Source organism: Musa acuminata, chromosome BXJ1-6 (assembly GCF_036884655.1).
Source record: "Musa acuminata AAA Group cultivar baxijiao chromosome BXJ1-6, Cavendish_Baxijiao_AAA, whole genome shotgun sequence".
NCBI classification, from domain to species: Eukaryota; Viridiplantae; Streptophyta; class Magnoliopsida; order Zingiberales; family Musaceae; genus Musa; species Musa acuminata.
In genome coordinates, this window is record NC_088332.1 from 16,629,404 (window position 1) to 16,646,852 (window position 17,449).

General features: G+C 35.5%; 2 protein-coding genes across 4 annotated transcripts; one reads left to right on the forward strand and one right to left on the reverse strand.

Moving 5' to 3' along the window:
* Window positions 1–995: 995 nt before the first annotated feature.
* LOC135676529 (glycolate oxidase 1-like) lies at window positions 996–5,696 on the reverse strand. Of its 2 annotated transcripts, XM_065187819.1 has the most exons (12): window positions 5,278–5,696; window positions 5,002–5,157; window positions 4,715–4,839; window positions 4,363–4,409; window positions 3,847–3,924; window positions 3,590–3,714; window positions 3,025–3,091; window positions 2,873–2,935; window positions 1,925–1,994; window positions 1,723–1,823; window positions 1,408–1,512; window positions 996–1,325 (listed from the first exon to the last, which is right to left on the reverse strand). In XM_065187819.1, exons 2-12 carry the CDS (start codon window positions 5,142–5,144, stop codon window positions 1,140–1,142), a joined length of 1,110 nt encoding a protein of 369 aa, XP_065043891.1. In that variant the 5' UTR covers window positions 5,145–5,157; window positions 5,278–5,696; the 3' UTR covers window positions 996–1,139. The 2 variants fall into 2 exon arrangements, with proteins under 2 accessions (XP_065043891.1, XP_065043890.1); XM_065187818.1 differs by having other exon boundaries at window positions 5,002–5,696.
* Window positions 5,697–11,701: 6,005 nt separating this feature from the next.
* LOC135676530 (probable sugar phosphate/phosphate translocator At3g14410) lies at window positions 11,702–16,858 on the forward strand. 2 transcript variants are annotated; one of them, XM_065187821.1, is made up of 8 exons: window positions 11,702–12,028; window positions 13,162–13,269; window positions 13,413–13,447; window positions 15,011–15,123; window positions 15,242–15,503; window positions 15,585–15,853; window positions 16,246–16,358; window positions 16,502–16,858. In XM_065187821.1, the coding sequence occupies exons 1-8, from the start codon at window positions 11,873–11,875 to the stop codon at window positions 16,511–16,513; spliced, it is 1,068 nt and encodes a 355-aa protein (XP_065043893.1). In that variant the 5' UTR covers window positions 11,702–11,872; the 3' UTR covers window positions 16,514–16,858. The 2 variants fall into 2 exon arrangements, with proteins under 2 accessions (XP_065043893.1, XP_065043892.1); XM_065187820.1 differs by having other exon boundaries at window positions 11,703–12,028; window positions 16,246–16,414.
* Window positions 16,859–17,449: the final 591 nt, after the last annotated feature.

A 17,449-nucleotide genomic window follows, 5' to 3' on the forward strand; every position in this document is an offset into this window, starting at 1 on the left:
TGCTGATGAGAGGGTTAAGCAGATAAAGGAGCTACATGAGAGTGTTAAAGCATCCATTCAGAAGCAAAATGAGAGGTACATGCAAGCTATCAACAAACACATAAAACACATGGAGTTTAACGTAAGTGATTTGGTCTAGATTCATCTAAGCACTGAGAGGTTTCCACTAGGCAAATTTGGGAAATTGAAGCCAAAGGTTGATGGTCTATTTAAGGTACTTAAGAGAATTGACAAGAATGCTTATAAGATCGAGCTACCTAAAGATTATGAAATGTCTCTAACATTCAATGCAGTTGATTTAAGTCATTATCATAATCATGTTGATGGAACAAATGAGAACTCGAGGATAAGTCTTTTTCAATAAGGGGAGATTGACACGGGAGTTTAATTTGCTATAATCAGCTTGTGTGGATCTTGATGATCCTATAGTATTCTCTACAACCCACAATATTATTTCATAGTCAACTTGTCCATTCAAATATGATAGCTCATGAGTATATTCCTTAAACAAAGTTAAAGTTGTTTCAAGATGTTTTTCTTTATTACCTAGGAATATATTAAAGGGGTTAGTTAGTAGCGGTAAAACATTTGATTTCGTAATTTTCTATGCATAAAGGGTTATTTTATGCACTAATATTTATTTTGATATTTTAAGGTTAGAAAGGGGTTTATGAATTGATGATATTGGCAGAAGCTTTATTGAAATTTTTTCTTAAACTCTGTATCTCTTGGATGTTTTCGTGAGTGGTGAATCTTTACTTTTCAGTTCTGTATTTTTATTTATTATCCTTGGAGTTGTAAACTTTTTATGTCTATTTTTTAAATTTTACTAAAGTATTATCATGTGTTTATTTTGTTTTTCTATCCAAAATATTTATTCCAGCTAATATATTTTAACTAATCCTTGATATCGAGGCATTCGAAACATATGCTTTTGGCAAACTCCAATCCTGCCTTCAATTAGTATTTGGAACTAAGTTATTTTATCACAGCACTTATTAAAAGCATCATCCATCATTATCAGAATTCAAGCTCAAGATGTCTCCCATAACTTCTGAGGAAGGTCCCTACTTAAACTGACACACAGTTGAGTTCAATACTTCCATTCAAATGCAGATAAATACCAATGCTCTACGAATCTATAACCTAGATAGGGTTCGGGGCATCTCAGTCTCAGTAACTATATGATTCCGAGTGATTTCTTTAAGAGAGGTACAGCCACTCAGTGCCATGGTTAGCTCAAGCTCATCTCGAAGCATTTGAAGCACCTTCCTCACACCAGCCTCCCCATCTGCTGCCAGTGCAAAGACTACTGGCCTTCCAATCTGTGGTTAACAAGAGCAAGTAAAATAGAACATATTCTGCATGCAAGTCTATCGACAAACTTTTTCTTTCAAATTTACTTACAAATACTCCAGAGGCTCCCAACGCTAATGCCTTGAACACATCTGTGCCACGACGAATCCCACCGTCCAAGAACACCGGAACTTGACCCCGTGCTGCTTTGACAACCTGGTTTAGCAGGCACTTATTCAGCAATTCAGAAAAGAAAACTATCTCAACCATCATCGATGTTAAGTAATTTTGCTCAGCGGGCTATGTAATCTGAAGATTGTCTGAGTTGTATTGTACTATTGCATCAATTTATGTCTTTAGAAACATTTATTCTCACTTTAGATAGAAAGGAGGGAATGATGTCAGTATTAAACCCTTTGTAGGTACCTCTTCCAAACAATTAATAGTTGCTGGAACATAATCAAGCTGGCGAGCTCCATGATTAGACACAACAATACCAGCCACACCAGCCTGAATGGCCAGCCTAGCTGCAATTTCAAACAAGAATGCACAAACCATTTGTCAAAATTCTCAAAGCTTCAGGTACCAGCTAAGATACAATACAAAAGCTACAGTATCGATTGCTTACTGTCCTCTGCAGTCATGACTCCTTTCACTATGATTGGCAATGAAGTAATTGTCTGCAGCCACTTGACATCCTGCCCCAATACAAAGCAGAATCTTTTGATCAATTTAAGAGTCTAAACAAGGAATACTGAGGACAAAAACCCAACACTAGAGTTACAGGAAATGGCATAGCTAAAAACTAGAACACATTAACACCAGCTTCTAGAGTGAACTAATAACTAAATAATCTACGGTGATTTTCTTAGAAAATATTCATATGTAATATATTTTTCAAAAGGTACCCGTCTTTTACTTTTTCCCCAAACAATATTATTGATTTAAAATAATATCCCTGAAAAGTTTTTTTGTTAATTCTTTTTGCTCGTTTTTTTACCAGTTTTCAGCTATTACAGTGTTTTCATTTGTCTCGTTTATAATGTTTTTCGAAAACATTTAAAGTGTTTTATTGATGTATTGAAAATACCGGAAACGTTATTAAAAATCTTTGTAAACGACATCATATCGTCTGTCTTTAATTATCATTGCTCATAGATCATTACAATATCATATTTTTAGGCTTGTAGTTAGTTTGAATGAGGTTATAACTCTATTTAGATCATTTATAATGTTTTCAAGGAGGCTTTACAGTGTTTTTGTTGTTGTGATCAAAATACTGTAACAAATAGGAAATTTAGATATTTTTCAAATTAAGGATACTATTTGAAAAAAAAATCAAAATAAGGGTACAGATTGGGAAATACCAAAAACGTGGGTCTTTTCTAGGGAAATAGCCCAAAAATCTGCGTACTCCTGAAAGTATTAACTTTGTTATTTTTAATCATGAAAATTCATCATTTCTTTTCCTAATATATAGATGTTTGCATGTTTCAAGAGTCGGGAATCATCGGGTAAAGACTATTAGAGGTTTATACAAAGCTACAGGTTGTCGCTAATGTGCTTAAATACATACCTTCCAGGATAGGGAACGGTCAACTTGGCTGGCAACATAAGATGCTAGACCAGAGTCATTTGTCTGCACCAAAACATAGTTACTTTCAATTGATAGCATAATACAAAGGAGACAAGTTAGATAATATCAGCATTTTCTCAGCTGCTTCTCACCCTTTCCATCTTTCCAAGGTCCAGATCCTCGAAGTTTTTGAGTGTCAGAAAGGGAGGCAAAGTGAATCTGCAATGAGCTAACAATAAATATTTAAATCATAAAGAAAACAAGCATATTCACTAGGTAGAAATATCTGACTGAGAAAGAGCTTAGCAAAAGGAGAGCCATGCCTTCAAAATTGTGAATACATTAGCTTTGATGTTAAGACAGATAACAAGAGTCAAATTATGATTCTTAGTAATATGTATGTTAGTCGCAAACCAGTGCTATGAGCTTTGATGTTAAGACAGATAACAAGAGTCAAATTATGATTCTTACTAATATGTATGTTAATCGTAAACCTGTGCTATGAGCTTTGATGTTAAGACAGATAACAAGAGTCAAATTATGATTCTTAGTTATATGTTAGTCGCAAACCACATCCTTGACCATTTAAATTAACGTTATACTGCATCAAATTAAGAGTGTAGGTGACGGAAAAATAGCTCCTGGAGTAAAATAGTGTAAAAAGGCTTTTTGGCTAGTTACATCTTGGTAAAACAACAATGAGACAACTATACATACCTGTTCTTGATGTCCGCTTCCCTCCGTCCAAGCCTTGGTGTATCTACCGTGAGCACAATAGCCTTGAAGCCAGCCCTTTCAGCTCTTTTAACAAGCTGTCTAACGACATCCCTGTCCTTGTAGACCTAACAACAAGAGTAAAACATGACAAGAAGAGAGGATCATGGCTAGGAAACATCATCATAGAATGACTAATGAACAAGTGAAAAAGAAAAAAGAAATGAAATTAAGCAAAGAAAAATGAGTGTCATAATTACATAAAGCTGGAAGAAGCGAACTCCTGGTCCTGTTGAAGCAACCTCTTCAACACTGGAAGTAGCCCATGATGACAGTGTCTAGGGAAAAAACAATTAAAAGCAAAACCATAGTGAGAGAGAGGTAGATGAATGATATGTTCTTGTAGTACGAACACGTTTATATTAATTGACTATAAGCAGCAGAACACCCATATGTACCTTGATTGTGACTTAAAATGAGATGCTCTACAGTTCCTAGATGTTGACATGTTCTTATTAGGAAAACAGAGCACTCCACGAGTCATGCATGTGGTTTAGAATTCTATCTTTTATGCGGCCATGGTGAGAAGGTCATAAAAAAATTTTCCTAGAATTTTCTCCATATAGTCCTCCAAAAAAATTAAAAGGAGAGAAAGCAACACAGGTGTCAACATGGACATACTTTGCTGGTCTCGGTTACAGAAGATTGTTAGAAGAACTTGGTCAAAGAAAACATCTCTTTCAGTGATCAGATGAAGAATAAGATGAGTGACAAACCATGATAGTGTTGGCTGCTGATGCTGCCCTTGCTGTTGCATACTCCCCTGTAGGTGATCACAAACTATGAGCTAATCAACAACGAAGTAGAACTTGGCTGCGTAGCGTCTTAGGCAGTTTATTAACATCTCTTCAAGCAGAACTAAAGAGATAGCTATTGCAGTTTATATATATATATATATATAGAGTTAACAATTCTAGTAACTGGTATGAAGCACAGTAAGGACCTGAGGCTAACATTAAAAAGATTGAAACATATAATAAAATCAAATTTACAAAATATATTGACTTAAGATTGATGAAGGCTGTGATCTTGATCCATTAATCCAAGGTACAAGATCAAGGGGCAAACCTTCCGGATGAGCCATCTTCTGCATAGCTGTGGGGGCAATCATGATTGGCATTGATATATTGAAACGCAAGACTGTAGTGGTCATATCGATATTGGACACATCGATCAGAATACGAGGTCGAAACCTAAAAAACATATAGTGAACAAGGGCAGATTTGCTTTCAGTAAACTTGCACTTTTTCTTCTCTAACTATCGAACTATTATATTCTATCGAGTATGAATACAGAGATCCATACAAACCAAGCTAAGAACAGAGATGCATAAATTGCTATCAGTAGATGCTTACAGAATCCTTGAGAAGGCATTTCTATTCTCCTTGAGTGTCCACTGGTCCTCTGCTCCCGAGGCATAGTAATCATAGATCATCTTCGGCAGTTTCTGCTTCGCAATCTCCTCGTACTCACAAACATTGGTGATCTCCATGCTCATGTTTGCCGGATCCCTAGACAACTTGTTCCTTCAACTCAATGAGTCTCGCGATTCCACCAAATGGTTTTATAGGCATGTAGTATGTAAAGTGATGCATATCACATAACCAAAGGGGAAAAGCATCCGCCATCACCTTTCAGGTTAACAGAATTCCACCAAAGGCCGGGAATATTGGAGGAAAGCAAATAAGAAAATAGAAGCAGGGGAAGATTTTTCTGAGAGATCAAGTGAGGACTGGTCTTTAGGGCATGCGCTGGAATGTAGGAAAAAGAGGCACAAAGACGATTACTTTTATCACGGACTTCGCCTATGGGAGGATGATTCTAACTAAAGCAGGACAAATAGAACACGGATGGTTCATGTCGTCGTCACCCATCTTCCCCGGTGGATTGGCACGAACGCCCTTCGACGTCATGGTACGACCGTGGCAACAGCATATAGAGAAAACAATCAAGTAAAAGAAGGATCACGGTGTTCTGGAAACGATGTTGATGGCAAGAACAACAAGGGGGATGTATGGCTGTACCTTCTCGTGCGTACACGGGCTTCCGGCTTTACCTGCGACGAGAAGGGATGCCGGGAGGGGGATTATATATAGCGAGAGACAAGAGAGAGAGAGAGATGTGGAAGCGCCCGTCAAATCTAAAGTCACCAAAACCTCGAACCGATGGCTCATTGATCCCTATTTAGTGAAATTTTTTATAAATATATATTATTTTTCATAATATAAGATATATATATATATATATATATATATATAATTGTTATAAAAATATAACATGCCAAGAAAAGGATGATAGGAATTGAAGTATTAGTGATCTTTGATTCACTTTACGTGATGTTCGAGATTATGCATGAGATTCTATTTTTTTATATTTTTATTTATAGAGAGTGATGAAGATAATATTATTTGAATCAATAATATATCGAAGAATAATATAATAGAGAGTAGTCAAGGAAATATTGTCTGAATCGATATATAATATATTAAAAAAATTCTTCGTGTTGAATCTTGATGGATCGAAAATAGTGATAATATTAGATAATAAATATAAATTAAGGATATCTTTTTTTTATTAAGTTCAAATGGTTTTTTGTTTTTTGTTTTTGAGTGTTCGGTTCTCAATGTAATTTTATAAGGATGCGACAAAAGTAGGAGAGATGATGATAGATAACAACATATGAGACATTCATTCTATAGTTGCCACACTGAGCAGCGATGCAAAAGCTGTAGTAAGACCTAAACATATGCATAAATTATTGGGTGGACGAACCTTAGCTTCTCAATCAATGCTCCTCTCGTTTCGTTTTATTCTCTAAATAATCTGTTTTTCCAAATAATTTGGTTATTTATTATTAGCTTTCTAAAAATACGTATTATTCCTAATAGAAATTATTGTGTTTTAAGCAGCAGCCATTAATGTTCTCACCCACGAATGTAGTAACGCCATGCCATTGCTTACCTCAGGTTTGGACTGCTTGATTGGAAAGAATCTAAATAACATACATTCGTTGATGATCTCATAGTGAGTCGGTTTGTTTTTTTCTGGGTATTATCCGTATATAAACTTGATCAAGGATTGTCATTTCTTGAAACCATGGTTTCAAGAAACAATGTGCTGCCTTTCTCTGTAAACCTCCTCAAACAGTTTCCCCATTGGAGTTGGGAACTCTACAAAGTACTTGACAATGTTAGCAGTCAGCTCTCTGACCCATTCAACAATCAAAATGGAGTGATCTGGTGGAGGTGAGTTAGAATTCAAAGCAAGTAACCTCTACTGAATGGTGTTAAACATGATGAACTTGTGAGATATATATATATATATATATATATATATATCTTGAGAGAGAGAGAGAGAGAGAGCATTTTGAATACAAGGCAGAATCGTGTCAAAATAGGTAAGAGGACTTGTGACAGGAGATGACAAGGTTGCCAACCTGGGAATTCTGAGTGGTGGTCAAAGAATGTGAGTATCTGCAGCACTGCTCTGTTCTCCAAAAAGTTCTTTCATCATCTTTCCATTTGATTCCAAGGGACAGACCAGCCACACTTGTTTGTTGTTTACAGTGAGCACCAGTTGCATGTGAGATTGCCTCAGAGTGGAATTTGCACATCTTGGGTTCATCGTCACATAGGACATACAATTCACTGAGAAGCCAAGATTAAGTTTAGTTGTCATTTGCATGTAGTGATTAAAGAACTGAGATCAACAGAGGGCTTTGTGCAAAGAAAAGAAGAGAAAAAAGATTCCAATTTTTGTCTTGGAATACTAACATTTAAGTCCTCTCTGTACTTCATCTTGGACACTTCTCTTTCTTAAATGAGAGTTCTGGAGACACCAACCACAATCACTTATTTGTTTTTATTGTTGGAGACTCTTGTGGGTTCTTCTTGATCATTCATTTTCCTCATGTTTTATACTTTAAATTTTAGTGGCATTGGACTCCCATTACAGGATCCTATCAAGTCATCAAAGCTCTGAATCACAGGCACTGAGGTGATTCCAATAGACCATGCGGCCATCGTTTCCCTATTAAACACTCTTTCATCATGTTAATACTCATTTCAACACCCTTTCATCTGTTCTACATTTTCCATGCAAAATTTTCTGTCAATATCTTTTACGATATGTACTGTTTACTAATGATGATGCAGACTACAAGACATTTGAAGTTCAGAAGGCTACATATCTCCTGTAGCTGATTCTAACCATAGCATGATTCTTAATCAACCATTATTTGCTAGCCTTTCAGCAATTTCAATAAGATAAAAGGCCAGAAAGGTAGAGAATATTCTGCCAATAATTATCAGGTACCAAGATGGTGGATCATCCTTCATTAAAATGGGAAAAGTAATTTTTTTGCAAAAAAAATATTCAAATTCTTGCTACTTTCAAGAGTTGCTACATTTGATGGAATGCACCAAATTGTTAATCTATACAAATGGTTGGATTGTTCCCATACAATCCACACAAGTGATTGGGTTGTCATGAGCTAAAGATCAAGTTGACATTGATCCTGACCAAATTTGGTACAACAACATATGGTTTTTCCTGCTGCAGAGAAGATTCAATTCAATTTTTATTCCTTTTTTTTTTGTATATTGATGAATTTCAGTTGTTCAAGCACTGTAAGCAGATATCATCTATTGGGATGTGAAGATTATTATCTGTATACATGAAACTTGGAGATAGCAAAGAACAAGTAATTAATGTCCCTCATCAAGATTTACTGACTGCTTCAAACTGCACTACTTTCAAATGGGAGGCAACCATTGCTGTCATGAAGTCAGTACCATATTGGTTATGTACTAGCTATGTCCCATACTCCACCACTTTAGGCCACTTGGATGTCCCATTCATGAAACACTGGTGTCCACCCTGTTGATGTGATCTATTAACTACTGTCATTTAACTCTTATCAAGTATACTTGTACTTTGAGTTTTGTTTAATTAAGGAAGCTTAATCTCACTTCTCTTTCCCTTTGTACAGGAAGTCATCTGCTAATCCAGACTACTCTGCATGGATACATGAATCATGCATTTGCAATCTTTATGCCATTGCTAATGTTAACTATTTGATTTTTTTTGGATAATATTTTTAGATTACTTAGTTATTTGGTTATTTTGAGAGTGATTAATTGTCAGATGAAGCTTAAAAGATTGTTCATGTCTAAAAATAATGGAAATCCATTCCATTGATCTCTGTATACTATAAATTCCTTTCACAGTAATTACCAAATGTTCAATTTTTTTTTTCTGATCCACATGAGCTTTTGAAGAAGCCAGCAAACACCTCCCACACATTTTTGAAGTATGATCAAGATGATATATCTTCCACATATTCCCAAGCTCATCTCTCAATAACACTATAAAAGGAAACATAAAGCCATCAAATTAATTTGGTGGGGTCTATTAAACACTTTGGATCCTTCCTCAAAACAGCTCAGGTATTGATGTCCATCAAAGATTGTAGAGTTAATTGGAGTAGTTTTAGATTGTGTTCTCAGATTCTGGTACTTTTATCTTCTTGACTGCTAAATCCTATTTCCATTTCAATCTAAAACTAGTAATTCCATCAAAATGTGTGAATTTTACAGAAGAATAAAATTGTTGAAATGCAAACTCCTTACTGATGCATGGCCTTCAAAAGGACTATTCATGATGCTCATCATCTTAAACATAATAATGATTGAGATATATTCTACTGCAGCCATGCATAAGAGACTTTTATTCCATCATTTCATGAGTAGCTTCATAGTTTTCCTGCTTCCAATGTTGATAAAATATTTTGGATATTTGGAATTTACTGTTTCATTGTCCTTTTTTTTCTTTTTTTTTCTGGTACTTGTATTTCTCGTGAAACATAAAAACCTTTATTACTGGTCACTGGGAATAAATATAATTAAATTATATTTAATTTAAGATCTTCGAGACTCAGAGCCTTATCGACCAAAAAAATAACAAAACAAACCAACCATATTATGTTATCATATAAGCATAAATGTGAGAAAAAACTTTTTTGATTTATCAATAAAATTTTGAATTGTAAATGAATTTGAGAAAATTTACATAGCCACCTACAGTTAAAAGCCTTCAAGTTGTAAATGGAGGCTTCTTAAGCTTCCCCATATAAGGAAATGATCTTTGTGTATCTCTCAGCAAAAGTTTGAGTCATTTTAATATTTTAACTCTTATCTTAAAAATATAGTAAGTATCATACAAGACTCATCCAGCATAATCTCAATAAACAGATTTTTGGATCATCTTTATCTTTTATCCCTCACCTCACCTCTGATACATACTAAGTCTTATAAGAGACTCATCGAGCATAACCTCAACATGAGAAGTATTGAAGTTTGAATCATTCATCAACAAAGGAGAGTGAAAATGTAAGATATTTTCTACTGTTGTGATCTAAATTCGACTAAAAAAACCTCAACCTCATCTCTTTTTTTTTTTTTTTTTTTTTTTTTTTTTCTGATTTGACTATTGGTCGTCGATCCCCATCGTCGATCATTGTGCTCATTGCAACAATGATCAACTTTGGTCAATAGGAGTAATTTTAGAATTTTGATATTATTGTTACTTCCTGTTGAATTTAAGTTTTTTTTTTAATTTTCTTTAGGAAGATTAATATTGTATTACCCTATATCTTTTCTTGTTAGGATTTTCTTTCTCCTCGTGAACATAAGAATATTTGTGTCATGAAGAACATAAGAATTTTAGAAAAAAAAATTACCATCACTAAGATCAAATTGTCACTAAAGGTCTTCAATGTTGTTTTATTTTTATTTTATTTTCTCCTTTTTAGAAAAATAAAGAATAATTTATACATGACTGAAGGCATGTGCATATGAAAATGAAAAAAAGAGTTTTTAGCAACAAAAATGCATTTTCATCACTAAAAATATATTTCGTCACTAAAGATCTTCCATCCAAAAGGTTTTTAATACGAAAAAACAACTCCATTTAATTGGATCTAATCTTTCCGCCCTCAACAAGAACAACTTAGCCTCATAATAAATTCGACAGAGGTCTTTGTTCATTAACATAAACAATTATTAATTACACAATGTAATCCTCCTCCTTCAAAATTGAGAATGTCAATGGGACATGATCAACATATCACTTAGTGGCTAAAAATGAGGATTTATGATTCACATAATACATCTTTATGTCACAAGACGTTTACACCACTAAGCAAGCAATGTAATTTTGCCCCTCGACATCTTCAACATCAAGAAGATTATATCACAATAATACTTTTTGCTAAATATCCTTCAATCAAAACACATTAAATTAATCATCAACGATAACCTATCGTGCTAAATCTTCTATATTAGGCATAATTATAGAATTGAGATCAGTTCGTTCGGATGTAAAAATTTGAAAAAAAATTATATATATATATATATATATATATTATATTTTTAATATAATTTATTTCTAAAAAATATTAAACATATTTTTTTTATGAAAAATATAATGTATACATATATATTGACGAAAAAAGTTCTTTTGAAAAAAAAAATAAACATAATATATATTGTTTAAAATAATAATAAATATCATGTAAGATGAAGAAGTTCTTTTTAGCTTTTTTTTGGGGGCGTAAACGAAGGAAAACACATATAAAATTAGTCTTCTAAAATATTTTGGATAAGGTTATTTGGAATTTTTTGCTTTGGTGTTAAAAGTATTTATCAAAATCTTAAGAGAAATACATACGCTACCCATGAGATTTGACCCTCTTTGTGTACCCGTGTGTTGGCTGCAATCCCAAACGGAGTTCGTGTAGGCCCCTCACCTAGCCGTCCGCCGCGTCTGAAGGTAGCCCGATATCATTGACACGCGTCATGATCGGATGCAGACTCCAGACCCCATGCGGGACCCACCACCACTAATTGCTTGCCTGGGCTCCGACGGTGCGGTTCGCGTGTAAACCGGCTTGAGCTGCTTCGTGTGGCGCGAGATTTTTGGGATGCGGTTCGATTCGGTTCGACGAACAGAAGTGCTTAACCTCACGACTTAACGGACGACCATCTCACGACAGTCGGTGGTTCGGTCATTCACCACCCTGTCGTGTGTTCGGTCGTTCGTATGACTTCGTGACTGTTGGTCAATCGCGTTGCACTGCGCCACGAGACATCCTCGCTTTTGACTCCGTTCCGACGACGCACACTTCTCCTCTCCCTTGCTAGCTTCGGCTGCTTGCGAGGCGGCGAGATGGATCGATCCGGTCGCCCCCTCCGCGTTCGGGGAGAGGCGGGAATGGTGGCAGATGTGGTGAAGCGGATCCGGAGGTGCGGGGAAGGCGGCAGCACGTATGGCTACATTCTCCTCTATATTGCCTTGTCCAGCGGCCAGATCTTCTTCAACAAGGTCACTCTATTAACCGCCATTTTGATTCCTAGGGTTGCAACTTTTCTTCATTTTTGTTGCGGTTTCCTTCTTGTACAATTCTGATCTGATCTGTTCTGTTATTTGGGCGTAATCTGCAAACCTACAATTCTTAGGGTATACGATCAAGATCGCGACTCCAAGTTGTTGTCTTGGAGAAGTGCTTTCCGAAAGGTCGCCTCGATAAAAGCTAAAAGTTTGTTGGTGTTGAGATCTAAGATCTTGGATGCTTGGTAACGTAGGCGTTTGGTAATTTTTCTGGGGTTATGATTGTATAGCCAAATTTCATCATAATCAAGAAAATTCTTGAAAATAAATATAAATTTTGTCATTTATTTTTGAATTGAGAATGAACGTCTATTCTAGAAAAGAGCGGCACTTTAAGGTGCAACCATGATTCAAATAACGTACAAATTTGAATAGATGATCTTCTTGATTTAGAAGGCATGACGTTTATGATGTCAAATCGGCCTTTCCACATATGATGGAGGCTAACTAGAGTAACAAGTAGAACTCTTTCTGTTAACTGTGTGATCATCAAGATGGACTTCTTGAGTTCCCATAGGGCAATACCCCATGATAATGTTTCAAAGGGGACATTAGCCCTTTTTTTTTATTCCCAAAATGATAATCTCTGAGGTTGTTGAGTCATTTTATGTAGTTGAATGTTGTTTTTACCCTTAAGGTAGATATCTTGATTCCTTTTGGATGATCTTTTGTCTGAATGATGCTTTTGATAATTACTATGAATAAAAGTGGTCATTCTCTGTATATAGACATGATTTTGAGTGATGCATTTTGCTTTGGTGCCGAAAGATGTAAAATTCCAATGCCATTGCACAAACTGATGTTATCTGATATAGAGGATTGCACATAAGGTTGGCCTAGTGGGAAAACAAATGCACAATTCACATTTAACTCATTTAAATACATGTGTTATCAACTCTGAAGAATTGAATTTATAAGTTGGATGCTGTTCCTTGTACCCTCAAGTATAATCTTAGTTTATTTTAATCTTAATTCTATCTTTTTTTTCCTTGATCTAGGGATAGTTAAGCATGCAACTTTTAGCTGTGTTTTGCTTTTCCAACTAACTTGCTCCATCACTGCTGCAGTGGGTTTTGTCTTCCAAACAGATCAACTTCCCCTATCCAGTTGCATTGACTTTACTACACATGCTTTTCTCTTCTGTATTATGCTTTGTGCTCACCAAAGTCTTCAAGGTATTTGTGCTTTTAAATAGTATTAGCTATGTTTTGTAATATAAAGACGTGGTTCTTATCGACCACTCATTGGTTATTGCTCTTTTGTACTTATTTTCTAGTTATAGACTTCTCAAGAAGATGCTTCTCTCTTTGTGTATCAGATTATAAAGATTGAAGGAGGAATAACCTCAGAAATGTGAGTAATCAATTGCCTATTTCTCGCAAAGTTTAGGGTGTATATTGTGTTGGCTTCTTCATTCTTTTTTGTCCAATTATGCTATCTTGTTATTTGTCAGCTCAGAATAATAAATCTTGTTGTTCCTTTATTTTCTGTTGAAGTATTTCATTCTCCAGTAATGTTTTTTTTTTATCAAAAGTGATTTATCCAATGATAGGTAGTACAGTTTATAATATATATGATAACATAGTAGCATGTTTTGGTTCCTTCAGCCTATTGTGAAAGATTCAAAGCCATGACCTTCTTAACCTCTTGTTGTGTTTATGATGTCATTATTTGTGCAAATTCAGCTCATTCCAAAGCACAAAGTTGGTGAAGACTCTAACAAGACTGCTGTCTTTTCTTCAAGAGTGATTTATTAAATTTGCAACCCCAAGGAATGCAATTAGCTGATCTAATATTTTCACCAGTTTTGTACTAGTTTCTTTATCATAATGAACAGAGATTATCATCATTCTGTTTTGACAGCATGTGGTGGTAAAAGTATCTAATTCCTTGCCCCTTTTTGGCCAGTTTGGCCTCTTGCACTATTACTGTGACTTGCTAACTGTAGCGCATGCTATCATGTCCACTGGTACCTTTGCTATAAAAGCATCTAGTCAGTTTGCTTAGATTGTTTTTGTCAAACAGTGGCATGTCAAACGTGACCTATGCCATAGACAAAACAGTGCTCCAGAAATGACAACTTCACTGTGGCATATGTATATGCATTTCGTGAAATTATGAATTGTTTTCACATGTGTTTAAGTTGGCTCTGTGTAATCAATATCCTATTATCATCTGCATCAGTGATCATGCCCTGGGCATTTGCAGAAGGACCAGTTGATGAAGCTTTGTACAAGCACAAAATCTTTTAGGATGATTATGCATCTTTAGGGGGAAAGCTATGCTTTACACCATAGTCTTAAGTTTGGATTAGTACTTGACTCTATCACTAATACACCTTGGTGTAGGTAGAGGTGAACAGACACTCAACATGGGAGCATGTGAGATGTATGTACTTGTCAACAATGTTTCAACACTACAATTCTTAAAATGAAATGTGAAGCTGTTTAGAAGCAACATAATTGTATTTCAAATTCAACTTAATAATATCACCTCAACTTTCCATGATTGCTTACTTTTTTGTTATATTTTAGCAACATGCATATATCATCTTATGAAGATTGTGGACTTCGAGTTTTGAAATATACTCCTGTTTTGTACAAAAATGCAAAGAAATTCTTCCTTGGGATGATAATTAGCTCTAGTTCATCTGAGAATATTTGACACAGCCCTCAAGAGTGGGTAGTGTTAACCTTCAGGAGGAGCGGAGATGGTGACTTATCATAAGTCAAGTGTTTTTATCATGGTGGACTTGAACCATTGTCTACTAAAGTTTTTGTCTCGTAATATGCTTTGCGCTGTTGTACTTCAATTTGGGATCATCAACTATATAACTTCGATAAGGGTTCTAGCCAATTACAAACTGGACTCCGATCTTATATTTCATTTCTGAGACATTGTATTCTGAATCCTCAGATATCTCACATCAGTCGTACCAATTGGTGCCATGTTTGCAATGACTCTTTGGCTGGGGAATAGTGCTTACCTCTATATATCTGTTGCATTTGCCCAAATGTTGAAAGCTACCAGTAAGTACTAAACTCTTTCTCATTTTATTATGGTCTAAACAAACCTTCATGGTCATTTATTGTTGCAATTGATGCAAATATTGATTTTTTTTCCTTTTTTTTCTTTTGAGTTTTTCAGTGCCTGTTGCTGTATTTTTCCTGGGAACAGCAGCAGGCCTTGAAGCAATGAGTTGTAGGATGTTTGTCATTATGACTGTCATCAGTATTGGAGTAGTTGTGGCTTCATATGGGGAGATCAGCATCAGTTGGATTGGAGTAGTTTATCAGATGGGTGGTGTAGTTGGTGAGGCCTCAAGACTCATCTTCATGGAAATTTTTGTGAAAAGAAAGGGTGTTCGACTGAACTCAATTTCTATGATGTATTATGTTAGTCCATGCAGGTAGTTATTCACTATTTCTCTACCAATTTGTGGGTAAAAAAGCCTTTTCGTGGAGTAATGATGCTTATTTGCTTGTTGCAGTGCTTTGTGCCTCTTTGTTCCATGGATATTCTTGGAGAAACCAAAAATGGATTCTAGTGGGCCTTGGAACTTTCCACCAATTATATTGGGTCTCAACTGTGTCTGCACATTTGCTCTCAATCTGTCAGTTTTCCTTGTGATTTCTCGCACAAGTGCGCTGACTATTCGTGTAGCTGGAGTTGTCAGGGACTGGGTTGTAGTTTTACTGTCAGCTTTAATATTTTCTGATTCAAAGTTGACAATTATCAACCTAATTGGTTATGGTATAGGTATGTAGTATATGCCTGTTCTTAATGTATTTACTTTTCTTAGTGCTCTTTTTGTTTTTACTGATAGGGATATATCATCATTTGTGGTCTGGTCTTCTCTTGGTTAGTGTTTGTTTGTTCCTTTTCTTTGCCAACAAACCTAACTTGATGGACCCTTCAAGAAAATGGGTCTATCTTTTGTCTTGTGACCTTAATCTCACCTACTTTTATGTTCCTCACTTCTCACGATTGGTTGGTAATGGCTCTTTCATTTCAGAATGCTGTCGGACTTGATTTTTCCTTGCAAAGTAGCTTAATGATTAAGCTGACTATGTTTTTACTGATTATATCAAATGTTTAATTTCCATCTTTAAGAATTTTTACATTGTCTCAACAATGTTGGGATTTGGCAGCTATTTCAGGTGTTGTGGCATATAACAATCACAAACTGAAAAAAGAAGCATCCCAAATAAAATCAGACGGTACTGCTAAAACTGAAGACCAAGAAAGATCTCAAGATGTTCAGGTAGTCTTGATTCCTCAAAAGGAAAATACATAGATGTTCATACCATGTTTTTTGAGGTAAGACTATAAATCAGATGAATGGATCACTTGCAGCTTTGTCTTCTATTCCATACAATTCACATTCTTTTTTCGTTTGTGAAACAGGATAAGCAGTAGCTTGTCGGTGAAATGCATCCCAGCCTGAGCAGCTCTTTCCCTTCCCCCAACTATATTGCAACTGTCTCATGACATGATCCTCAAGAACTAAGAAGTAGGTGGTCGTCTGCTGTAAGCGAGTACAAGAGCAGCATTTCACCTAAAGATAACCAGTAAAGTGTGGTTTTGAGAACATGGTGGTTCACCATTTGGATTCATTACATGTATTCTATGAGTTTTATATCATTCTTGGACTCTGGATGCTGCAAGCAAGCAGCTGAGAATTTAGATTTTGTTTCAAGACTGGTGGAACTGAATGTATAACGATAACTTCCATTAAAATCTTTACCCAGTGTATTCAAATTATGGTATCCTTCTTATTGTTTGCATTTTTTTGTTTCATTTGTCCTGGATAAAATGTTTCCGTGCTTGCAAATAGTTGTGACTGAAGGGCTTTCTAAAAGCCTAGGCAAATCATGAAATGATGAGAATGGATTAACATCAGACAATAAAGGACTACTTGATTGATCTGCTAGATGTGGAGCTTATCCCATCTCCAAATTAATTAGCCTACCACCTCAGGGAGTGATCCAACAGGCGCTTGATGACATCTTAGTAGATAACTCTTTACCAAGTTACAATAACTGAGCCAACCAGAAGCTAGAACTACAAAGTAAAACAAATCTGTGTGAAGAAATTGTCATGTGATGTAAGCTCATAGAAATCAATTTCCCATGCCTAGCTTACAGTTACACATGGTACTAATGTAGATCTCCAACCATACACTTCAAACAAAAATAACAGTGCTTCCATCTGATATGTGCACATATAAATGTCTGGTCTATGTGCTTTGCATTTGATTCAGGCAACTGCTGCAGTAGCAAATTAAAGTTTGTGGGCATGTCCAATATGACATTATCTAGATGTTTGAAGATGTCTTGTTGATAGCTACTGTTC